The sequence below is a fragment of the Pseudonaja textilis genome, chromosome 8 (genome assembly GCF_049901715.1).
Source record: "Pseudonaja textilis isolate UNSWEBS1 chromosome 8, rPseTex1.2, whole genome shotgun sequence".
Lineage (NCBI taxonomy): Eukaryota > Metazoa > Chordata > Lepidosauria > Squamata > Elapidae > Pseudonaja > Pseudonaja textilis.
In genome coordinates this window covers 14,203,821-14,231,129 of record NC_141997.1, presented here as the reverse complement: position 1 = coordinate 14,231,129, position 27,309 = coordinate 14,203,821, and the positions used below count along the sequence as shown (strand labels likewise).

At 36.3% G+C, this 27,309-nt stretch overlaps 1 protein-coding gene and 1 long non-coding RNA gene across 3 annotated transcripts in view; both read right to left on the bottom strand.

Moving 5' to 3' along the window:
• Window positions 1–27,309, bottom strand: part of LOC148125121 (uncharacterized) — a 482,037-nt gene that overhangs the window by 32,077 nt on the left and 422,651 nt on the right. The window lies entirely within an intron of this gene.
• NLGN4X (neuroligin 4 X-linked) overlaps window positions 1–27,309 on the bottom strand; it is a 199,899-nt gene that overhangs the window by 4,701 nt on the left and 167,889 nt on the right. For both annotated transcript variants that reach the window (XM_026707505.2, XM_026707502.2), the window contains 2 exons: window positions 7,797–7,982; window positions 5,156–5,945 (listed from right to left, as the gene is read on the bottom strand). In XM_026707505.2, coding sequence (XP_026563290.1) covers window positions 5,156–5,945; window positions 7,797–7,982 — 976 coding nt within the window. The remainder of the gene's footprint in view (window positions 1–5,155; window positions 5,946–7,796; window positions 7,983–27,309) is intronic.

The following is a 27,309-nucleotide window of genomic DNA, read 5'->3' as shown; positions in this document are numbered from 1 at the left end:
AGGTTGAATGACACGGATCTGGACTTTTTTTATGGATATGTATGGATTCTAGGCTGTTTCCCTTTTCACTCCACCCCAGGTTCTGCCATCCCTTTGCCTATATTAAGGGATAAACTATGAATTGTGACAGCACTGAACAAACTTCATGACTTGGCAACTTGAATCTGATTTGGGATTCTGGTATGAAAAATGGCTATTTCGTGATGTTGAGTGGTATGTTTCCTCAAAATTGTTTGTCATCTATTATCTCATCACAATCTAACAGATTCTCAGTTGCCCACATACATCCAATTAAAATATGTTTATCAATAACCATAAAATACATAATGTCAAGGAGGTATCATGATTTAAATGCTCTCTCTGAAAGAGCCCAGTTTGCAATATATTCAGAAATGGCATATGCACTTCCCCATGCAGGAGGTCATTCCAAAGGGCCAGAACTGCCACTGAAAAACATTATTTCTGAATGTTAACTCTCCACAACCTCTTGAATGTAGAGAACTATCTGCTGCTTTTTCTAACATGATTATAACAGAAGATGTAGCTCTCTAGATAGCTTGGCACTAAGCCATAAAGCATTAACATCAACACTTTAAATTTTACCTAGAAGCTTATAGGCAGTTAATGCAGGCTTCACAAGACAGGTATAATGCGCTCCCAACAATAACTACTGATAAGTGTCCAGTCTATACTAGATGAAGCTTCAAGTAAGTTTTTAAAGGTAATAACCATTATTATTATGGCTTATGTAAGCTGCCTATGAATATAGAAATCTTTTTTTTTAAAGGCTAAAAATGTCAAATCTTGAAAGTTGTAATTACAGTGTTGGAAATCTCTCTTTATAAAAACTAAGAATTGAAATAAAGACCATTAAAGGTTTTGAGAATAGAATGGATTCTTTTTTCTATCTTCTCTATATGTACATATATTCACATTTCCTTGTCATAGGAAAACTGGTCCTTCCTTGGGGTTTCATTTTAATTATAGAGGGCTGTTATGGCAAATCATTATAAATATTTTTTGCTATGTTAACTATTGTTTTTGTTGGAACAGCAGCAATTTGTATTAATGGCTACTGAAATTGAACATGTTTCCAATGTCAATAATTAGACCTGAAAATATAATTTATATAAAAGCTGCAACTATATTCCTGCAACAAATTGTTTCAAGCAAAGGTATGAAACCTGCTATAATGCAAATCACCAAAAATATAAATATAACTTTATTTGAAATTACTCAGGCTACATTCTACATTTCCCATTCAGTTACCCTTCCAAAATTGGATTGTACAATGTAGATATCTATTAGATTTTGCCACTGGCAATACATGTTGAGAAAAAAAAAACCCAGCATATGTGAATTTCTGGTTTAGATTTATAGAGTGTTAGATCTAGAGTTTTAGATTTCTGGTAAATATATAGATCACATGTGATCTGGCCTATTATAGACTATCAACTCTGTTTCTACTTTAATTGGATCCAGTGTAAGGTATGGATGATGTGATGTAAAAAGTGCTTGGTTTACATACACAAAACAGTTATAAATGTTTTTGATGGGAAATTCTTATACCATCCTAAATATTTTTACAGTGGTTTTTCTGCTCAATATAGAAGATTTCTTGTATGGTTTCTATTAAATAGGTTTCAAGTTTCTTGCTTTGATTTTCATGTTTTGACTATGCAAAATAAATAAAGAAATGGCATCTATCTGCCAACCTACTGTCTACCAAACACACACAAAAATGCAAAAAACTAATTCTGCTATATATAAAAATAGTTATGGATTTTGGCATTTTAATTAATCCCTAGAATTTAATTCAGCTTCAGCTGTATAAAATGGCTCTTGCTTAAATCAAGTTCTTCCCCTAAGAGAGAAAGGGTTGATACAAATGGGTGGTCCAAAATTTAAAGGTAACAAAACAAAGAGAGGAAGAAATATTTCAACTTCAAGTTGTGGCTCTGTCATTGTTAGGGATGACCTGAAAGTTCTTACATTGGATTTTCCCCATTTTGTTTACTTAAGACAAAACTTGTAATAAGAACTGAAAATGCATTCTGGAAACAAGACAGAACTCCTAGATTTCACGTAGATACAAAGTGCTGTCAGCTTTAGTTGAGTAAAAGAGATGAAAAGAAAACAGTAAAATTTCTCTTGCTAAGTTCTTCTACATAAATTGAAGAAAATTCCATGAAGTAGATCAGTCGGATTCATTATAATATCCTTTTATTAGCCACAGTAACAATTGCTTCACCCTGTTTTAGAAGAATTGAAGCAAAACAATTTTTATTGTATTGTATTATATTAGTATTTTATATTTTTTTTAATAAAACTCTAAACTGTTGCTGAGGTAACAATTACAGATATGTCTTCAAAATTGGACAAATATGTGAATATATTTTGTCCATTGCAACTATTGTGTTCAGTATTCTGTCTTCTGTTATAAGCTTTATTATTTTTTCCTCTGGTTTTTCTTGGCATATAAATTCTTTTTCAATAAGGTGGTAAGGTGCATACTGTATTACATTGAATTGCACTGAATGTTCTCTCTCTCTCTCTCTCTCTCTCCCTTCCTTTCTCTTCTGTATAGGTAAAATGTACCTGTGATTTTAAATATCCATAACTACTGTAAAATTCTCCCAAGGTTTTTTATTGTTTACTATTGTTAAAACTATAATTTAATCTTAATAAAATTTTATATTAACCTAATAAAATTTTCCTTTTCATAAGATCTCCTAGCATTCATAAGTAACTCATCATGCTTATACAGTATCTGAGATACTCACTACAGGTAGTCCTCGACTTACAAAAGTTCATTTAGTAACCGTTTGAAGTTACAAAGGAACTGTAACAGTGGTGGGTTTCAAAAAAATTTCCTACCGGTTTGGTGTGAGCGCGTGCTTTGTGTGTGCATGCCAAACGTATGCTTTGTACGCATGCAGCATTTGCAACTCGCCTGCTGCTACAAGCCCTATGTGTAAAACAGCTGATGCGTGGCAAATGGCTGTGCTGCACGAAGCAGCTGAGGTTGAAAAACAGGAAATAAAGGTAAGAATATAGCCAGGGCAGGCAGGTGGGCTCAGTAGCTGATTGTAGGAGTGAACTGGTTCGCTCACAGATGATCCTCAGAGCTACCAGTTTGGCCAAACCGGGCCGAACTGGTGGAATACCACCACTGCACTGCAAACACTGACTTATGACTGTTTTTCACACTTACAACTGTTGTAGCATTCTTATAGTCCCGTGATCAAAATTCAGATGCTTGGCAACTGACATGTATTTATGATGGCTGCATTGTCTCGAGGTCATGTGATTACCTTTTGTGACCTTCTGATAAGAAAAGTCAATGGAGAAGCCAGATTCATTTAGCAATCATGTTATTAACTTAACATCTGCAATGATTCACTTAACAACTGTGGGAAGAAAGATCATACAAGGAGGCAAAATTCATTTAACAAATGTTTTGCTTAAGCAACAGAAATTTTGGGCTCAATTGTGGTCATAGTTTGAGCACTACTGTATTGGACAATTCATTTAATCTATGTATTTTGTTTTACAAATATGCAAATTGTGTATATGTTTCTAATCAAAGAAGTATATTTCTTTTGGGAAAAAAGTCACTTTGTTCTAACTCAAGTAATTATATGCATTCTACGAGCACAGTTGGTATCCAGCCAGTCAAATTCAGAAGATTCTGTAAAAATCTAATATCTACCTATTTATTTTTATGGGGAAAATGGTTGGAAGCCAAAGTGGGATTGATCTATCTATTTATTCATCCATACATCCATTTTCCATCCATCCAAAATGCAAGAATACTGTTTAAATTTAGGAGTCAAGGAAGGAGGAGCACATATATCACTTTTTAGTGTAGAGAAGGATATGTTCCCTTCTGATTTCTTTGTGGAACAGAAACAATTGCTTGCTTTTTGTGATATGTACTATGCCAGTCTGACTTTTTTAAATCCTATGAAATCCACTTAAGCTCCTGAATGAATCAGGACACTGTGTTTTTCTCTAAACTGTCCAATATTGCTGCATACCATTTTCTGCACTGCAGTAGAGCTGCGGTTCTGAAAGCTCGGATTTGCCATAAAGGTTCATTGGAAAGATTTATGGGCCCTTGGTACACTGCAAGGACCTTTCTTAAAATTCAATACTAAGACAAGAAAAGAGAATGAAAAAGAAAGTTTCAAAACCTGAAACAAAACAACAACCATCACTGCTATTTAAAAGGGGAAATACTACATTATTAATTAAGATATTTATATAAAATGTTTTCTGTTTGCTTTACCAATAAGTTCCTTTGATCTACTGCAGCATTATGTTCTTTTCATATGCTTCAAAAATATATTGGGAGCTTTCACATTTAAGAAACTAAATATTAATTTTAAAATTAATCATATACCATCCTAGATGAAGAAACAAACATATATAATTATTTCTTTTATATCTTTTACCCCATCTTTAATTTTAAAAAGGCAACCAATTAATTCTATAAAGAAACCACAGTGGCAGTCTGGTTAAATGAGTTTTTTTCTTTCTTTCTTTTTTCTTTCTTGCCCTAAGTGTCATGGGAATATGCAATGGTGAGAAAACAGGGCTGAAACAAACAAACTAACCACAATCAAATGTGCTTGATTACTGAATTATATTTTGTATTGCTATTCTTCCAAATAAATGTACTTTTATTGACAGAAGTTGGATAGCAAGAAATGTGATCTGTAGTCTTCATAATACCTATGAATGGTGAATTTGCTTTACTGCCTTGCTTTTTTTAAACTGGGTTGGTGGGACAAGGCCTATTTTTGATAGAGATGATAAGTTTGACTGTACACATGTGTGGACTGTACCTTCCAAGATCTTGAAAGCTATTCAGAATAATTTGTAAAATAAAATAATAAAATAATGAATCCTAATCCTTCTACATACATGGGGTCATATTCTCCAAAATCTCCAGCACCTTCTTTTAAGCTAGCCTTGCTTGTATATTATGTTTGGAAAATACTGCTTTCCTTCTATAGCAGGGTGCCCTCTGTGAAACAAGGGCCAGTCCAACGAGAAGGATTTTATAAGAATATCAAAAGAGAAGCTTTTATCATTACCATTATATCATTATAAAGGAACAATATGCTTAAAATGTTAAGTGTCATCCTACCCTGTTTTGGCGAAGTTTGTCCAATAAGTCATAACAACCGCACTGAGCATGACATCATTCTTTGAAAAGTTGCAGTTGAATAATTCAGTAGGACCGATCATGGGGATACCAAACACATAAGGGACTTCATCACCATGTGCAGAATCAGCCCAACTGGGTTTCATTTCACTTTGGCAGTGGTGATAAAATGCATAGAAGTATGTTGGAGAACCATATTGAGCATGGAGGTCTGCTGTGGCAACAGCTGGTGCAACCCATTGGTGATCAGTAAAAAGTGCCACCAGGGTCTTCCTTCGTGTTTCAGGATTCTCCTTGTCTGCCCAATCTGTGTACATGAATTTAATGGTTTCTCTTAGAGTATCTTTCCCTTCTGGATAACCATATAGATTGTCCACAAAATTAGATACGGAGAAATCAAAATCATTTGGAGATATGCCTTCTTCATTATCCACAATTCCATCTACAAATTTTAAACCTTCTCCTTGGTTTACACCTAACATTATATCATAGTTGAGAAATTCTCCCTGTTCCATTAGAATCTGTGGATCATCTGGAATTACATCCCCATCAATCACAGGCCCAAAGGCAATGTGGTATGTAGCTGGTGTGATTGTTTGCTGAATGAGTTCTTTGTAGTTCTTATTCCGAAAGCATTCAACTAAGTCTGTAGTGTCCAAAGTGTTGCAGCCCACTTTTTCTGCCAAAATTGCAGTGTACTTGGCAGGCTGGTAATTCACTGCCCAGCTGGACAGGGCTGTTCCACTTTGAATGATTGCTTTTTGGAACAGACCTGCAGGTGCAAAAGTGAAAATTAAAATACACACACATACACAAAAGACAAAGCAAAAGGAATATTTATGATATCAAGAAGAAGCACTGATTAAGAGAAAGCACAATTCATTTTGCTTAGAACAACGACAACAAAACATTATTGCAGTCCTCTTGCCAAATGGTAGCTATATTTCCTCTCAAATTCAATGTTCATTATATAAAACATGAAAAATCCAGTGTGAATATTTAGGAGATGAAATTATTTCTGAAATGTGTAGCACATTGAAATAATTGACTCCAATTTTCACTGAATCCATCTATGGAGCCAGATGTTAGTGTTTCTTCCTAACATAGATACAAGTTGATAGCAATTGTTAACTGGCAACATTAACTTTTTCATTTAAAAAAAACCCTGTAATGCTTTTGAAATTTGTATCTGGACTTTGCTAAACTTCACAAAATCTCTTATACATAAGCTACTTCAAACAGAGAAACAGTGATTTTACAATCGAGTCTGAAGATTTTATTCAAAGGAGTAATTCAATCAACTCAATTTTAAATGTAATAGTGGAATAGAATATTTCAGTAGAGTATTGTGCAGTCTAGCACAAATTTATATCTTCTTTCTTCTTTTGCAATATGCATGGTTGACCAATTTAACTGCAGCAAAAGCTTTTTGGGTATTTTTGCTGTATTTTTTAAAATGGAATTTTAAAATTACTAATTTTATTTAGTAATGAAGATCATTAGATCCTGGTTAGTTTATTGATTTACTCCATATATTACAAAAACACTTATTGTCATGACCTTTAACTGGGCAAACAGTGCGTCATAGGGCAACATTTTTTAAGCCAAGGGACCTCAAATGGGCTAATATACAGAATGCATTCCAAATCTGTGACCTATGACTCCCGTGGGAATGAAATTTGGAAAAGTTGTGGCTGCTTCATTGCTATTGGTTGCTGCTGCACTACTGGACTGAAGTCACTTCTGCTACCACTGCTGGGTTTTTTGCCCATCCTTAGTCATTCTGTTTCTCTGAAACAATGATCCATCAGGCCATATGTGTCTAGTATTACATAAAAGCTATTGTTTTTATTTTAAAAATTGGAACTGAAAACCTAGTACAATTGATATAATACTAATTCCTAAGATGCTGATATCGTACAAGTAATCCTTGACTTACAACCATTTGTGACCATTAGAAGTTATGGACACACTGAATAAAATGAATTATAACTGTTTTTCTACTTATGACCCAACACATCTCCATAGTTATATGATCAAAATTCAAACACTTGGAAACTGGCATATATTTATGAAAATTGCAGTGTCTTGGAGTCATGTGACAGCTTTTAGTGACCTTCTGACAAGCAAAATCAATGGAGAACTCACATTCACCTTACAACTGCATCACTAACTTAACAACTGTAGTGTTTCACTTAACAACTGTGGCAAGAAATGTCGTAAAATGGGGTAAAATTCACTTAACAAATGTTTCAGTTAAACATAAATTGTGGTTGTAAATTGAACATTATCTGTAGTAGTTTCTGGAACTAATTCCTACTGTTTTTGCAATCCATTATTACTTTATAGAGCCTTGATGGCTCAGTGGTTAGAGTGCAGTACTGCAAGCTACTCCTATTGCAATTTGGCAGATCGAATCCCACCAGGCTCAAGGTTGACTCAGCCTTCCGAGGTGGGTAAAATGAGGGCCCAAATTGTTGGGGGCAATATGCTGACTCTAAACTGCTTTGTGAGGCTGTAAAGCACTATAAAGCAGTATATAAGTCTAAAGCAGTATATAAGTCTAAGTGCTATTGCTATTATGACTACTAAAATCATATTATTTAACATGGAAAAAGGTTACCTTCTGAATAGTGAGACAATGTCAAGAGACTAACACAAGATGCTCCAGCTCCTGATCCAAAAATTGTAACTCTTTTTGGGTCTCCTCCAAATGATCCAATATTTTCTTCAATCCATCTCAGAGCTTGAATTTGGTCAAGTAATCCATAATTGCCTTTTGCTGCTTGGTCTCCAGTACTTAGGAAACCTACAAATTCAAAAAGAAAGAAAGGAAGGAAAGAATACATTAAACGCACTGGTCAAGGAATGAGTTATAGGGCATACAAATAAAATCTTTTCTTCTTCAAATTTTCAAACGCTTATGGTTCAACTTAAATGTAATTAATAAAAGCTTTAAGGATCCAATTATTTTTCCTGTCATAGAAAAATGCATGAAGTGTGGCAATTTTTATTTCTTTTACATATATTTTCCTATAGTAATTACAATATTAAGAACAGTATGTGTGTGTGTGTGTGTGTGTGTGTGTGTGTGTGTGTGTGTGGTATTCAGCTTTGTTTGGGTATTTTCCCACGTCATTATAGTTGTGCTTTTAAAGTTGTAGCAACATTTCGGCAGAATCTCATCTGCCATCATCAGGCTTCTGTATTGTGTTCGTCTGTGAGTCAGACTTTCACAGCCGTTTCAGTTTTAAATTTGGGGCTAGCCTACTGCTGTGCCAGAATGTTTTTTTTCTTCATCCTGATTGGTTGGGAGTCTTGGTCTGTGTTTATTGGTCTTGGAGTTTGCTGTGTTCTGCTTGATTGGTGTTTCTAATATCTTCTGTCTGTTTTGTGGCTTTTTTTGTCTTGATTGGCTGGCAACATTGTGTTCCTGTATTGGAGGCTTTTAGTGCAGCTTGGCTCTGAGTAAATGGACGGCTATCATTTATTAGGAAGCTAGGTTTCATCTGGGTGCCTGGTTGGGGTGTGTTTGAGCTGGAGGTATCAGGGGGATCTGTTTGTGCCCAGGTGTTTGCCTGGCTTGTGGTGTGGAGATTTGTTTGTTTGTGAGTGCAGGCTTCCAAATAATTGACAGTCTGGTGGAGTCATCTTTTCTATTCATGCTTTCTGGTCTTTTTTCAATCTCTGTGGCTTCTCTGATAATTCTGTAGTTATAGAAAACACCAGCTACATTTGTGTTTTAATGGCTTGGGTAATGAGTTGAGTGATGGGCTTGAAAGTTCTTTTGTTGTGGTATCCTGGGTCCTGCGTTGTAATCTCCTGGGTCGTTTGTGTTTTGATCTCTTTTCCATTAACCTCCTGTGTAGTGATGGCTTGGGTAATGGGTTGTGTGATGACCTTGTGAGATTTATTGCTGTGGTATCCTTGGTCTTGTGCTGTGATATCCTTGGTCTTGTGCTGTGATATCCTGGGTCATTTGTTGTGCTGCAACTTCTTGAGTTCTTGTGGTATAATTTCCTGAGTTTTCTGATGTGATGTCCTGAGCGGGTGGCTGTGATGTAGCATTCCAGGTTTTAGTCTGGCTTTGAGTTTGGGGTCTGGGTATGTGTTCTTGGCATGTGTCAGCTTGTTTGGTTTTGGGGTCGGGGGTACGACAGCTGGTGAAGCAGCCGTGGTCTTTTTCTGGATGGTGGTTGTCCTTCCTTTATAGGATGGGCTTGGGCCTGGGTCTGATGAGGGGGATTGGCGGTGGTGTCCCATGTTGTTTTGGGTCTGGTGTTGGTTTTCATGGCTGGGACTCGTTTGTTGGTGAGGGCTAGCTTCTAGATATATGGTAGGCGGGAGGTATCATCCCGTCTATTCATGTTATGGGGGTGTTTCTCTATCTCGATGGCTTCCCTGATTATTCTCTTGTTGGAGTGTTGGGTGTTGGATATTAATTTGGTTCCTTCAAAATTAATTTCATGCCCTGTGGCTTTAAGGTGCTGGAAGAGGGAGGAAGTATTTTCTTCTCTTCTGACTGCGTTTTTGTGTTCTGCAATGCATGCATTTATTCTCCTGTTGGTTTGTCCAATGTATGTGGCTGGGCAATTGTTGCATGGTATTTCATAAACTCATAAAAATGGTAAGGCAGATAGGAGCTAACAATTTGTGAAGCCTAACCCAAAGACATATTTGTGAGATCCAATCAAATCCAGTTCTTTCTAGGAAGGGAAGAATATACTGTATGTATGTATGTATGCATGTATATACATATATGCATACATACATACATGCATATATACTTTGGGAGACAGGGTGCTACTATCCTGAAATTAGTCCTCCCTCCCCATCTAGTTCACTGCACAATCTCTTGTCTTGGAGTCATCTTTGGAATTATCTCCTGCCTTGGAAGCCATGGTGCTACTGCCAACTTCCTCCTCCTAAAATTCCTTCTTCAGCTACACTTTCCATCACACAGCTGTTGGGATGGAGTGAGGTATCATCAGTATGGGATGGGCAAGAGGAGAAACAAGTGTAGACTTAATTACATATTTCTTCCCCAAATCCCAGAAACTTTAACCTTAGACTTTCTACTATTGACCTCACCCCTTTCTTAAGAGGTCTGTAGGGGGCATGCATAAGCACACCAACGTGCCTACCGTCCCTGTCCTATTGTTTCTTTTATTTTTCTTATATGTATCCATGTATTCTTAACTATGATTTACTTATACCTATTATCTTGTAAGCAATTTACAAACCAAATAAAATAAAAATAAATAAAACATATAGTAAGCATAGCAACTATTTCCAAACTTTAATGAAACATCTGAATATCCCCCTGGACTCACAATTTATGCATGAATAGCAGATAGAGACTATGACCTTTGCACAGTCACATTTTGTGTCCCAATTGTGACTATTTATGAAAAAGAAAACATTTCTCTAGGTTATGATCTTGTCGTCTAATGACTAGACGACTACAGTTTGTTTTCTATCGGACAGTCCTTGAAAATTGTATGTGAAGGTTCTGATTCAGCACACAGTAGCAAATGTAACACCAGTTAACAACAATGGAGTCTACATTGGCTGCCATCTGAAGGAAAGCCATGTAAAGGGGTTCTATATTCAAACTGTTCAATGGGGGCCTTCTACCTTGGGACATTAAAACCCCCAGGTATTATATTTTTGAAAAACCATGAGCTACTTGGGGAGACTTGATCATTTTTCTGTTTGTTTTGTGACATTATCTTCTTCTTATAGGGATGTCATTGATTTTTATGTTTTCATTTTATATTGCTAATTTTAGGCTGCTCCCAGTCTTTAAAAGCATGGAAAACACCTACTGACAGCATGAATGTAAAACTAGCTGCTAAGAATAATAATTCATAAATTCATTTGATTCTCTATCCTCTTTAGTAATGCACAAAATAGCAATTATTTATGGACTTAGTAAGAGGTAAATAATGATGAATAGACCTGCAAAGTAGGTCTATTTAAATAGGACAAGGTTTGAGCAAGAATGTAGGTGAAACTAACTTTGTTACTTTGGATACTGAGACTTCAGAGATCCCTTAGAAACAAACCAGAGGACTCCCTGCTCCCCACAAGAATGGGGAAAAGATGTAAAAAAAGCATCTGGCTTCCTGTCATGCAAACCCCATTTACACTTTTATCTTGTTATCAGATTTGAAAATGGAAATGAGCCATGTTTGCAGGTGGCCTTGCAATTCAGAAAGCTGTCAAATTCATAGGCTTCAGATTTGCTTTGATTTGCTGAAAGCAATTCACTTGGAACAGTTTGAATTCCACAGTATATAGCTCGCTAAGTCCTAATTTATCATTTTTATTTTCAAATTCTCAAGTTTGATTTTTTAAAACTTTTACATCACAAGCATTATTTCTACAAGCCCTTTCAGAATTGTTGCATTAATGTAAAATGTAATGTAACTGATGGAAAATTCAGACTTCATCACTCCCGCTTGAAACACTTGTAGGCACCCAACAGTTAAAAAGGTGTCATCCATTAGTATTTGTAAATTATCATAACTGTAAATATAGAGCAAGTTGTCAACTGGAAGATAAAGATATTTTTGAGAGTTTTCTGTTTCACAGAAATATTTTAACGTTATTGTTTGGTATGGATGGAAGATTGGTGACTCTGAGAATAGGAGATTATTTGAGTTGAAAGGGCATTATTTGACATTTAAGTGGCCTGCCTACCTAATGTAACACAAAGTTAAGACTAATATACATTTTCAAAATCATTTTGTTAGGCATGCCATATTGAAGGTTTGGAACAGGTTTAGAGCAAGATTGAGTCCCAAAATTCTTCTATAATTGTCATTCCAAGAACCATTTCTAGAAAAGAAATGATAATCACATAGGGTTGATTGACCTACACTGATTAGTAGATTTTTTTTTTGATGGAATACTTAGAAATGCATTGGAAAAAGTGGCTTTTACTTTACTTTCACTTTGTCTGTGATTTGTTTATGATCAGTTGACACAAAGATTTAAATTGGATAAGAAGAATTTTGATTTTATAAATGAGAAAAAAAAACCAATTCCGATCTAGATCTGTGAACCAATTATGAACATGCTATTGCTAATATGTATAAACTTTTATTGAAAATGAATATGGAAGAAGAATATGTTAAATACTGTAACACTAAATTGGTAAAAATTGACATAATATAACATTTGATCAATATGAGTATATGTGGAGTGTGAATTGAAATTCATACTCAGAGGTGGTATTCAACAGGTTCTGATCAGTTCTGGAGAACTGGTAGAGGAAATGTTGAGTAGTTCAGAGAACCAGCAAATACCAGATCTGACTGGAGATTTTACAGTATCCTTCCCCTGCCACGCCCACCAAGCCATGCCCACAGAACCGGTAGTAAAAAAATTTGAATCCCACCACTGTTCATACTGAATTATAACTTGAAACAGAATATTTATAAGATGATATATCATTGGTTTTTAACACCTGATAAATTATCAAAGATGTGTAATGGTGTGTGAAATACCTACTGGAAATTTAATCAGTCTGAAGATATTTTTTATCACCTTTGATAGTCATGTAAAAAAGCTAAGTATTATTGGGATGATATATGTATTTTAATTCAGAGAATTCTTTATAGAAATGTACAACTGAAATCCAAGGTTTTTCTTTAAATTTGATGGATTAGCAAAAAAAGAATATTGGAACTGAAGCACCTTCTTGGATGTGAAGTGAAATGTTGTCAAGAAAAGACAAAGAAAGTCTGCTTGCCTTTTGAAAAAACACTTTTGGGACAACATAGGACTTTATTTCTATGATAGCAGCAAGACTTTTGTAGCACAGAAATGGAAGGATATACAGATTCACACAATGCAAAAATGGATGGTGAAGTCAATGAAATTGGTGGAGATCATGAAACTGACTACTTTGATTAAAGAAAATACTTGTCTAGTTTTCTTTCTACTTGGAAACTAATGCTGGATACTTTACTTGAAACTGAAAAAATGACCTTATTCTTGATATCTGAGAATTAGAAGTTTATAGATAAAGAAATGTGCATTATTGAATTTTAAAGCTAGATGGGAAAAATGTGAAACTAAATGGGAAAAATATGGAAGTTTTCCTTTTTCTTCCTTGAACTTTTATCTCCCCTCTTTCTCCTTTTAATTCTTTCCCTCTGTTTTCTTCTGTTTTATCTTTTGTTGAAATTTAATAAAGTATATTAAACAAAAACAAAATATTTTAATAATATAATCATGATGATCATCAATATTCTAGAACATAAATAATAGCTTGAATTTTATCTATTGTAGGAATAGTAATGCAAGTTAACATAAATAATAAAAAAGAAAAAAATATATATGAATGGAATAATACTGGAATATAACGGAAATTAATGTTAAACTTCCAGTTTTATGCAAGTAAGGCTATTTATTTCATATAATAATCTGGATCAGACTGCCTGCTGTCCAGCTGCTCATTTAACCCCCCCACCCCCCCAAAAAATTTTTATTTGGCATTGCCTTATATGAACTATAAAAATCCAGTAACTAGTAGCAAAAACAATTTTCTGAGAGTTCTAATTTTTCCTCATACATGAAATTTCAGAAAAAGCTTAAAATCTGCAGCATGGGTACTATTGCTCTGTCATCATATGAGAATAGATTTAAATAACTAATTGAACATTGTTTCAGTTCCAGTTTGTATAAAGAAATGAACTGGTTTTGCCAATCAATAAGTTGATTACATCATTCAAATTTTAAAAAATTATCCTAAGAGTTATTGTCATGTGGTAATAACTGCATGGTCAGGAAGGAAGGAAGGAAGGAAGGAAGGATAGACTTTTGTCTATGCACTAGGCCTATAGATTCTTTGTATAAACTGAACTTCTAATTCTTTTATTTTGGAGAATTCGAAGTTTTTAATTCTGTTTTCTCAACTAGTTGGTCCAAGATATACTTAAAACTAACATTCCCAGAATTATCATCAAAAAAACTTTTTGAAAGATATTGTTAAAGCAGTGATGGGATTAACTGCTAGGGATACATTTCTAGTTTTAATTTTTCAGTTTCTTTCATATTAAATTTGTGCAAGACCCTCATCAATAACTACTTCATGTTTAACAAATGAGTTTTTTTCCCTTCAGTAGTTCTGTGCTGATCTTCATTAACTGCAAGAATAAGTCTTCTTAATTTAAAAACTAATCATCAAAGCAAAGAGACAGTCTAATCTTACACCAAATGAATAAACAAATATTTCTCCTCTGGATGAGTCTCTATAGCATTTCATGGTTTGAATACAAAATCATATTTATATAAAAAAGAACATTAAGAGCCAGTGTAAGATTATGTATTCAAATTCAAATTAAAAAAATTATAACTATTTCTAGTTATATTAATACTTTGAAAGATTTTGAAATGCATAATAATTATGTATTATTGTAAATACTATTCTATTAAAGTATACTACATATAATTTAATAGAGCTCTGACTTAATCCTTGGCTACATAAAGAAAAGTTGATACTACATAAAGCTGTTTCCATCAAATGTAATCAGAAGAGTTTCTAAATTATTTGGCTTTCAACAGCTATCATACAAAACAATCTTTCCCTAAACTTCAATTTGATTGACAGATGCCTATCTCAGTGAATTGAATGAAGATTCTGTAATCAGTTATTTTCTTTTCTCGATGCTTTAGATAATATTTATTTTTAATGTTTTAAGATTACTACTGTGTTCACTAAAAATAAAATAAAAAGGAAAGGATTGCAAAACATGTGATGTCTTCAGAGATAGTAATCTACCTATCTCTCTGCATGCTTATATTATTAGAATATTTATTAAAAAAAAAGAAATAAGGTATATTTTCATTTCATTTTAAACGATTAGTGATATTCACAAAAGAGTGGTAAGAGTCCTAGCGTAGAAAAGTGGAATCCATTCATTGATCAAAGGGATTGTAATTTACACACTTAATTAAGTTGTTTAATTAAGTTGTTTACAAATTGGGTCAAAATTTAAGTTCCTAAAAAGATTGAGAAACTATATTTTTCTTTTTCCTAGTGAATAGAACTTTGACAGCACAGAAAATTATGCAAAATGGAAAAAAACAATAGCAATAGCACTTAGGCTTATATACCACTTCACAGTGCTTTACAGCCCTCTCTAAACAGTTTACAAAGTCAGCATATTGCCCCTAACAATCTGGGTCCTCATTTTACTGACCTCAGAAGGATGGAAGGCTGAGTCTGGTAAAATTTGAACTGTCAAACTTCTGGCAGCCAGCAGTCAGCAGACATAGCCTGCAGTACTGCATTCTAACCACCGCACCACTACAGCTCTTAAATAGACCTGCAACAAATCCAGATGTCAACTTAGGTCCCAGATGTACCCCAAGAATAACATCATAGAGTCTAGCAAGTACACAGACAAGATTACAGCTGTCTTCACATGTTTCTTTCCTAATGTGATACATGCCATCATTTGCCAGGAATGGTCCTCTGGATTCTGCATGGAACAAATGGGATAACTTTGTACAAAAGTATGTATAAATGCAAATTTGATACAGTATCAAAGTGCAAAACAAGAATAATGTGGTAGTGCAGTATTTCAACTTTCAACTTTCCAAAATACTCTACACCAGAAATATTTTTGAAAAACAGAATGAACCCTGAAATTCGGGTTGATGAACTCATATACATCAAAAGGCAATCTTAGGAAATCTCAATAAACACAAAGTATTCCTAATGCATTACAACTATTAATTGATAAATTACTTATAACCTGTCTCTCATATAATCTACATCTACATAACCAACATATGTTGCTTGCCCCTTTCTTCCTTTCTGCCTCACACACAACCCAGTCTAGCCATTCTGTGAAACTGATAAAGCTTACAAATGCTTATAACTTTTAATAATTTTTATTAGTCAGAAGCAATATTACTAGAAACATTCTGATATTTTTCCTCCCTAGACTAACACATCATCTTTCTATAATAAAAGAATAAAGCTACATGATTAAATAAATGCTTAACTTGTGCCATCTTGACTTGTTCATAAATAATCAACTTAATAAAAAGTAACATTTTAAACAGAAACAGACGAGACTTTTGGTGGTGAGGTCACAGCAGAGCGGAGCAGGAGAGCGAATTCTGCAATCCTGTACCCAAATTTTCGTGCTTGGAAGCTCTCAGAGGCATCGTGAAGCTTGGAGAGACACATGAATTAGAAGGAGAAACCAAGGAGCAGAGTGGAGGAAAGCAACCTCTCACTGCAATGAGGGGAAGCCCTTTGAATCCAGCATGAAAGAAACCTGGCATCTATGGCAGGTCTGAAGCTGTGACAGCCAGCTGCGATCAGGAAGCAGGAAAGTGGATCAACACAAGACATCAGAAGGAGAACGGCAGACTGGGACAGTTTTTGAGAGGTGAGAGAGCCCTGTGAAAGACTTTGACAAAGGAAGCCTCCAGAGAGAGTGAATACAGAGGCTAATTGGTGGGGGATAGCGAAGCAAAAGGGAGAGGAGGAAACAACAGTTTAACAGCTGAGAGAGAGTACCACAGAAGAAAAGATCGAGACTTTGTGAATAAAAACTCAAAATTTACAATTTGGATTGATTACTGGTAGAGCAGAAAAGAGACATTAGAGAGAACAATTGGAACTTTAATGGAGAACTGTAGTTGAATGGAGAGTGGAACCATTTTGATAGAAAGCTGTAACTGTGCAATTTGAGAGTGAAAATGACTAAGAAGTTAAAGAGGACTGAGGAAACAGGAAATGAAGAAAGTAATGTGACGGTGTGCAGAAGAAAGGGAAAAGAAGAAGAAAGAAGAAAGCTGAATAATTTCTAAGTATTAAATTCAAAAGTGTATATTGAAAAATATCTAAAGATATATATATATATATATATATATATATATATATATATATATATATATATATATATATATATATATATATATATATGATTGTTTGCAAGAAGAATTAATTTATGTATCCTATTTCATAGATTGCTACATTCTTTATAACTGTTATACCCTATATATTCTTTATATTTTTCTACAATTTGATACCTTGGATAACAACTAATTAATCAATTGATGTACAACTAATTAATGCCTATATATTGATTCATAGACTTAATTGAACTATAAGAAAGTTATAAGATATAGTATATAAGAAAAGAAAACAATCAAACACATATTTATCTATATTTATTGAATTATATATGTTTACTATATAAGCTATATTTAGAATTATACTTAATTAATTTATTAAAAGGATTAAATAAGATTAGAAAATTAAGAGGGTTACAGACTATCATAGATTATAAACAATACTTAGTTTTACATTGTTGTATAAATACATATATATGTGTATATATATATATATAAAGTGTGCATAAAATTAAGGAGAGACATTATTAAGTATATTAGACCTTGTAATGATAAACTGAAGGGATTAGAAGAAGATAAAAGGGAAGAGATAAACACAGAAAATGCAGAAGGGAGTTGATACAACGGATGCTATTATTGAAAGACTTTCTTAAGAAAATAGGTAGATTTGGGAAGCCTAAGATGTCCACCATGACAACTACCGCTAAGAAAGGGAAGAAAACAACATCCAACCTAACATCAACAATAACATCACCAGCAAGACAACGTTCCATAGAGGGCATGATGAATCCTGAGAAGGTAAGTCAGGTATCAAATATGCAAACAATTCAAATGGCATTAACAGCAATACAAGAAACAATGGTGAGAAACCACGCAAACTTTAAAACTGAAATGGGGAAAATAAAAGGTAAAATAGGGAAACTAGACGAGAAGATAAGTACAATCCAACAAACAGTAGCAAAGACGGAACATAAAATGAAAGCAGTGGAGGCAAAGGTCGAACAAACAGATAAGAAAGTAGAATCAATAGAACAGAAATTAATGGGAGAGAACAAGAATTTAGAAGAGGCAATTGCATATTTGGAGATGGAAAAGGCTGATTTTTTCTTCAAATTTCAGAATGTAACAGAAGAAAAGGAGGAGGACTTGACCAAATTAATGGCAGATCTCATAGCAGAATTGTTACAAAAAGAGGGCCAAGAGGTTGGAAGGGAAATCGATGAGGTATATAGAATATATACCAACTATACAAGACGTTTTAGACTTCCAAGAGAGGTGCATATACAATTCTCAAAGAAACAACTGAGAGATGAGATATACAAAGTGACAAGAGACGAACCGCTGATATTCAAGGGAACAGAAATTGTAACGTTGAAACAAATTCCAAGAAGAATAAGGGAACATAGAAAGAAATACAGATTCCTGGCCGTCCAACTGAATAAGAATAATATCCTGTTCAAATGGCTCATCCCAGAGGGAATGTTAATATCATGCCAGGATAAAAAAATTAAAATACAGTATAGAAAAAGCGAGGGAATCCTTTGAACTGTATGTGGTATCAGGAGAAGACCAGAACAGCAAAGAGGAAGTGGAAAGTAGGAGCCAAGAAGAAGATCGGGTGGAGAAAAGAGAAACAGAACAAGAGGAAAGAGAACAGGAAGAAGTGGAAAGAGAAGGCGTAAGAACGAGACACCAAATGAGAGCAAATAAGCTTCAACAAGAAACAACTACAGAGTAAGATGGCAGAAGAAATCAAATTGATTTCCATTAACATCACTGGTTTAAATTCACAAATTAAGAGGAAAAAACAATAACTAAACTACAGAATTTGAACTTAGATATTATATGCCTTCAAGAAACACATATCCAGAAACATCAAAGTAAACTGTTAGAAGCACCAAAGTTAGGAGATTTATACGTATCTCTTGCCCATCAAAAAAAGAGGGGGATAGCAATATATATTAGGAAACATTTACAAGCAAAACAGATATATGCAGGCGAGGAGGATAGGATTTTGATGTTAGAAGTTTATATAAATTATAAGAAAATGTTATTGATAGTGATATATATACACCGAGCGAGAAACAAGAAAAAATTTATACCAAACTATACAGAAAATTAGTCGAACAGGAATATGAGAACATATGCCTGCTAGATGATTTCAATGCAATAGCAAATTTAGGAAAAGACTACAATAATGAAAATCTAGGGGAAAAAAGGAAAAGGAAAACATTACCAAAAGTATTTTATCAAATGGTGGAAGAATTAGGATTAAAAGATATATGGAGAGAAAGAAATCCAGACAAAAACAGTATACTTACTATTCAGCACCACGTGCATCATGGTCAAAATTGGATATGTTATGAACAAATGGGGAAATGGAACGTAGTATATAAGAAATAGAAATTGAATCTAACACATGGGTGGACCATAATCCCATTAAAATAATTTGGAAAGGATTGAAAAAAAACAAAAAACCAGAAGATGGATGCTAAACAAGGAGATCCAAAAAAAAAAAAAAAAGAATGTGTCAAGATGATGAAAAAAGAATTGGAGTTCTTTCCAAAGGAAAACAAAAAACAACAACATCAATGCCAAACCTATGGGACACGACTAAAGCATATATTAGGGGCTTAGCAATTTCCTATAATACACATAGATATAAGGGGAAAAAAGGAGAACAATCTAAACTACTAGATACTCTTAAGAGTTAGAAAAAAACACTAGAAAAAACACCACATAATAAGACAGCAAATACGGAGAGGATAATGATTAGACATAAATTGAACATGTTAGCACAAGATGAACGGTTACAGGACATGAAAAAGATAAAACAGAATTATTTCGAACATGCAAATAAGCCGGGAAGGTGGCTAGCCTATAGACTTAAAAAAGAAAAAGAAAAAAGAGCAACCCAATAATTGAAGGATGCTGATGGTACACTATAACATCAAACTGAAAAGAAAAAAACATATTGTTAAAAGTTTCTTTGAGGAACTATATAATAGGGAAGACGTACCAGAGGAAAATATCCAACATTACTTAGAAGGAAAAGGGCTACCTGTGATCCCAGAAGAGGATAAAGAAGAGATAAACAGGGAAATAACATTAAGAGAACTGCAAGAGGCAATCCTGAAACAGAAAAACAATAAGATATCGCGATCGGATGGTCTCCCTGGGGAACTGCATAAAACACTCCAAGGAAAATTGGAAATGCAATTATTAGAACTCTATAATGAGGTACTGACGACAGCAAAATTACCTAAGTTATGTGGGGAGACACACATAACATTGATCCCAAAAGATTCAGACCATCAATTAATTCAAAATTACAGGTCCATATCTCTTTTACATGTTGATTATAAAATATTTATGTCCATAATGGCAGAAAGATTGAAAAAAACCCTTAATCAGATCATTCATAGCGACAAAAACGGATTCTTTCTGAATAGACAAATTAAAAGAAATACTAGAATGGTATTGAATATAATAGAATATTATGAAGCAAACCCAGGAAAAAAAAATTGGCAATGGTCTTCCTCAATGCACAAAAGGCATTTGACAATGTTAATTGGCAGTTCATAATACAACAATTAAAAAACATGCAATTTGGCAAATAAATTTATTAAATTGATTTCGACAATTTATACGACACAGACGGCCAGTGTAATAATGAATGGTGACAGAACAGAAACATTTAAGATCAACAAGGGAGTAAGGCAGGAATGCCCACTGTCACCCCTTCTCCTTATTCTTACCTTAGAAAACTTACTGGAAAACGTTAGAAAAAATGTAGAAATCAAAGGGGCTTTAATTAAAAAGGAGCATTATAAGGTACAGGCTTTTGCCGATGATACAGTATTTTTTCTGGAAGATCCAGAGGATACGGGAGTAAAATTAATAAAGGAAATAGAGGAATTTGGCAAGGTCACAGGCCTTAAGATTAATAAAAACAAAACAAAATTATTGACTAAAAATTTAAAAGATAAGCAAAAAAAAAAAAAGAATTAGAAGGAAAATTGGGAATGCAAAGTGTGCAAAGGGTAAAATATTTAGGCATTTGGTTAACAGCAAGATGCTCTTCAATTAAAAAAGATAACTATGATAAATTAATAATACAAATAAAAAAAAATTTGGAAATGTGGGGGAAATTACAGCTATCACTACTGGGGAAAATTGCAGCAATTAAAATGTCTATCCTACCAAAAATACTATATCTTTTTTAAACAGTACCAATAAGATTGGATAAAACCTTTTTTTAGAGAAAGGGCATTGGTACTTACCTGACATGCCCGTTCTCTTTGAGCTGTGAAGAGCATCCAGTAGTGGGAGGTGCTTCAGTCTCCGCATGTCTAGGCTGGGCTTAATTTGTGGAACGCTCCTCGTCCTCCACGGTACTCCTCCCCAGCATTCCCCAGTTTTGGCAAAGACGAGATACTTAACTGCCCTCGTGTTCAATGCCCTAACAACTCATTGTCTGAAAAAGGGCCCCACCAGATGGAGAAAAGGGGGTGGGGCTGGATGGTCTCCACAGCTCAAAGAAAACGGGCGTGTCAGGTAAGTACCAACGCCCTTTCTCCCATGAGCTGTTCAGAGTATCCAGTAGTGGGACATACCAAAGCTTGGCCTGTCCTACGGGAGGGACTCCGTCTGTCCTAGAATCTCCTCCTGGTCCCGTGGACCCATTGCAGAACTCTTCTGCCAAAGGAAGCCTCAGCGGATGCAAACACATCTATTTTATAATGTCTAATGAATGGCAATGGGGAGGCCCAAGTTGTGGCTTGACAAATTTCAGTTATTGGTGCCTGTGTGGCCCACGCTGCCGATGTTGCAGCGCTTCTTGTTGGATGAGCTGTTATGCCCCTGGGCACCTGCAGAGATTGAGTCTGATTCGTTTTCGCTATTGCGGCCCGTAGCCAACGGCCTATCATAGAAGGTGAGACCTTGCATCCCTGAGTGATGAAGCCAGCTTGCATTTGTGCTTAAAGTCGGCTTGCCAATGTTTTAACCATAGCAAGCGTCATGCTGTGACATGTGAAGTAATGGCCTTGGCTGAAAACTTGACTGCGTGATAAGTTGCATCAGCTGAGAATTCAGCAGCTGCAATAAGTTTAGCAATATCTTGGTGTGCTCTAAGGTTAGAATTAGGGACATGTTCCTGTAAAAGGTGGAGCCATCTGAGAGACGAACGGGTGAAGAAGGAGGCGGCCGTGGCTGCTCTGATGGTCCACACGTCAGACTGATGGGCTCTGCGTAGGGCTAGCTCGGCCCGTTTTTCCTCTGGCTTTAATGCCTCCAGTCCATCATTTGGAATGGGGAAGGACGCTAATCCCACTATAGGGTGATCTACCTCGGGAGTATTCAATACTTTTGAGAAATCAGGGGCCAAATTGAAACATTTCCTGTCATATCCAGTGGGGGCTGAGTACACCACTGCAGAGGCCCACTGCTTCTGTACCAGGTCCGAAAACATGGGAGGAACTGGGATCACCTCTGCTTCAACTACTGGTTGGTTGAAAATCAGATCCTCTGGTCCCTCTTCCGAAGGAGTTGGGGTGGTGGAAGGGGTCGACTTGTTTAGGCATGCAATATTTTTTGCCTTAAACAAGAGAGATCTGAAAAGCTGTGGGCGGAATAAGCCTGTAAAAACAGGTTGGTCAGGAATAAGACCTTCATCCTCAGACATTCCCCTTTCTAAGGGGTTTGCTTCTGACAGGGGCTCGCTGTCATGTATTGATCCTGACTCAATCTCTTCCATTTGATCAATTTGATCCACTTCTTCCTCCTCCTCCTCCTCCTCCGTCGGCCCTTAGAGGGGGACCTCCCCCTGTAAATGTACCTGGGTATGGTGCTGCTCTGACCTGATCAATGACCTCAGCGATTGGGAATCATGATTGGTGATCACAGGATATTCCCTGGTCATAACTGCGTGCTGAAGCCCCGCTGCGATTCCCTGGCGGATTGCCAGCTCCATCCAGGCTTTCATCCTCTCTGGAACCTCCTCAGTAAGACTATCGCCCTGACGAAGACCAGCAGCCATAGGAGTGAATGTGGCTTCGGGAACCCTTTGCGTGGTCGGTGTCCCAGGCACTTGGGCCTTGGGGAGCCAAGCTGCGCCTGGATGAGAGGGAGAGATCTAGGGGAGGAGGAGGGTGGGAAGAGGTAGACAGACCTGGGCTGGAGGAGGGGAAATCCTGTTAGACTTTGTGTGCCTCCCGAGTGCGCTTATCTATCTGTTTTTATAAAGCTTTATGGCACCTGGTAGCGTCCTTTCTGAGGCTTTAGAAGTCCCCTTAGCCTGCTTAGGTTTGTGTTGAGATTTGGCTTTTGCCTTCAAGGATGAGGTCTGAGAGCTGCTACCGTCTGCCATTTTGATTCAAATTGGAATTGCAGTATGCTTGTTATACAATGTAATACTGTGAAGGCGGTTGGCACGCCCAGGGGCCTGATCTGAGGATAGACTGGTTGCCCTGATGATGATTTTATTGCCCCGCCTTTTTTGAATAATACTTATCTAAAATGAGTTGTATCTCAGTAATAATATTTTATTGAAATTAAAATATTATACTGAAGAGAAAATTATTATTATTATTATTATTACACATTAAGTGGCACAATGTTGCATGCAGAGCAAAACTAAACAGCCAAATTGCGAATGCCTAAAGGCCCAGATTGATAAGGATAGAGGCCTTCAACAGCTTCCCTGCACAGGCAGACACAGGCCTGGGTGCTCGCTGTTGTGCCACTGGGTTGATTGGGCTATGAGGGTTAAGCCAACAATTTAAATGTAAGAATAGCCTCGAATGAAGAACAAACCAAGACGAGGGTATAATGGTTCCCAGAATATCTGAAGGGAATCTCTGCTCCGAGCCGAGCTACCTCACACAGCATGAGAAGGAATACGGGCACGTGGCCATGAGGTCTTGAAAGAAAAGATGGCCTCCAGCCATTAATCTTTTGGCGCGCTCCTCAGTAGCAAACTCCCGCCTTGTAAATGAATAGCCTCCGATGGCTTTTTTCTGTGAGGCTAAGCGGCGGGGAAGGGTAGAAGGTACCAAGTGTTTGAATCCTCCACTCCAAATGGCATTCGGGGTGGGGGGAGTGATACGACTCAGTTTGGAGTGAAAACTCACGCCGCTGATTGATTAAAAGAAAACGCTGCGGCAATCAGTCGAAATGGCAGGGGTAGAAATATCGGGTGTGGGGAGGGGGCGCGGAGCAGCGCTGAAGCCTCCCGCCGCTTTGGGGCATGAATTGGCGCTTCCCTAAGTTGGACCTGTCTGGCTGTGATCTCTACAATGCGAGCCAACTTGAGAAATTGGAATGGAATAGAAGGCTAAAAACAAGCTGATTAACTGTCAAACCTGCTGGCAATGAAAGAACTTTTTCCTGTTTCGGCCAAGGAAGAATCACAAACACTGCCTATCTCTCACGAGGCTGAGCAAAAACTGGGGAATGCTGGGGAGGAGTACCGTGGAGAAGGAGGAGAGTTCCACAAATTAAGCCCAGCCTAGACATGCGGAGACTGAAACACCTCCAACTACTGGATGCTCTGAACAGCTCATGGGAGAATTAGATCAAATAATAAGTGAATTTGTTTGGGATGGGGAAAAAGCTAGGATAAAAATGAAATTGTTACAGGACAAAAGAGAAAGGGGTGGCTTTGGACTCCCTGACTGGGAAATGTATTATCAGGCTGTGGCTATGGTATGGATTAAAGATTGGATCAACCTGGAAAATAGAAGAGTATTGTCGATAGAGGGTCACGACTTTCAGAGAGGGTGGCATAGTTTCCTACGGGATGGGAAATGTAAACAGCATGCATATTTTCAGAGACACATGATTAGAGATTCATTAATTCGGACATGGAACAAGATTAAAAAGAATCATTATACTAAAATACCAAACTGGTTGTCAACTATGGAAGCACAAATATACCCAAACGCAATGGATCTGGGGAAAAAGAGGAGTTATAAAGACCTATTAGACCCACAAGGAAGATTAAAAATGAGACAAAAATTACAGCAACAAAATATAAAGATAGACTGGTGGCCATACATGCATATCCAGGCGAGATATCAGAAGGACAAAGAACAATTTGGTTTTTGCATGAAAAATCATCAACTAGATAAAATTCTACAAGAAATGGAAAAGAAAATGATTTCAAGAATATATAACTTTCTACTAGATTTTAAAATGGAAGAGGAGGTGGTCAAAGAGACGATGGTGGTATAGGCGAAAAATGTTGGCCATAATATAGACCTGGAAAATTGGGAGAGAATGTGGGGATCAAATTACAAACTAATTACATCCACAGCATACAAGGAAAATCAATACAAAATGTTCTACAGATGGCACCTTCCTCCCGCTAGATTGGCAAAAATGTTTAATTCAGACCCAAATTGTTGGAAATGTGGTAAAGAAAAAGGCTACTGGGTGGATATCCCAGGAAGTGAAAAAATATTCAAATTCAATTAGACAATGGATAGATGAAATCACGAATCAGTAAATTGAATTCAATTTGGAAACTTTTTTATTGGGTATAATAACACAAAAATGCAATAAAACAGATAGATATATTATTTTACATATATTAACAGCTGCAAGGATTTCATATGCACAACTCTAGAAGGAAAAAAGGGTTCCACCAGAAGGCATGGTTATTAAAAAAATAATAAGATTGTATAGAAATGGACAGGCTAACGATGAAAATAAAAGACAGAGAAGATTCAATTTATTATAGGGCCTGGTATCCCTGGTATGAGTGGTTTAGAAATAAAAAGAAAATAAAATGGCAGTTAGGAAAAGTATGAGGGAATGTGTAAATATGTAAATATACCATGGAGAAGATTGAGATGTAAGGATAAAAGATATTGATGTATACTAAGAGTAAGATGTAATGGTAAAGGAATAAATAAATACATATACTGAAAAATGTGAGGAAATGCAAAAGATGTCTTGATGTTGATAACAATGTATAAAGTTTTGTTTTATGTTTTTTTAAATTTGGAAAATTAATAAAAAAAATAAAAAACAGAAACAGACACATATAGACATATTCACAAATGCAGACATACAAACATGCAGCAATTGCTGCAGATCCAACAAAATGAAGATTGTAAGCTTAATTCAGAGTTTTATTCATGGAAAGGATATTATAAATTAAAAGATTATGGGAGATTAATCACATTACCAAACGGCAGGGCTGTTTTATAGACATGAAAAGCAAAGCTATACATTAATAACTATTGACTGGTAAAGCTGAAATTTAATAAATAGAATAAAGTTTTTTGTTCACCTCAGGGTACAGTCATGCTGGCCATATGACCATGAAAATGTCTTTGGACAATGCTGACTCCCTCAGTTAAGGAACAGAGATGAGCACCACCTCCTGGAGTCAGGCATGGCAGGACAGGAAAACCTTTACCTTTACTTAAAGGTTTATTGAATGGTGGCTTGTATGACAAGGATGATAAAGATTATAACAACAACAACAACAATAATAATTCTTTCAAACTCTTTGCACTACGGTACATTTGTGTCAAACAAAACATCCTACCTCCAGTCCCTAATCTCCAAATAGGGCTGAACAAGAATCTTTTGGAGGGCCAATGTCTTTGACTTATACATAATGCTCCACTTTGGTAGGAGCCAATTTCCCCAGGGGTGGGATTCATTTTTTTTAACAACTGGTTCTGTGGGTGTGACTAGGTAGGCATGATTATGTCACTGGATGGGCGTGGCTTGTGGGAGGTTTTTTTTTTTTTTTGCAGCACCTCCACACCCTCCATTTTGGGGCCTTCTAGGCCTCAAGGAAACCTCATGGGGGAGCATTTTTGTTCCCAGAAGGCTTCCCTGGGGCTCAGGAAGAAAAAAAAAAAAGGAGCCTGGAGGGGCGCGCAGCATCCCCCACCGTCCTCCATGTTTTGCCTTCCTGGGCCTCAGGGAAGCCTCCTGGGTGAAGCAGTATCCCAGCACAGCTGATCATAGGAACAGCTGATGGTCAGGAGGGAGGAAAAAAGAAATACCTTAAGGAGTGACTGGGCAGGGAACAACCCAGTCAGCGATGTCGGTTATGCATGCAATGTCACGCATGTGCAATATGGACTGACTGGGCAGGGAGGGGAAGGGTGGGCGGAGAGGGGCGGGGCCAGCCAGGTGCATGATTTGCCAGTTCTATGAACTGTGCAGAATCATAATAACTGGTTCTATAGAACCAGTCCAAACTGGTAGAATCCCACCCTGAATTC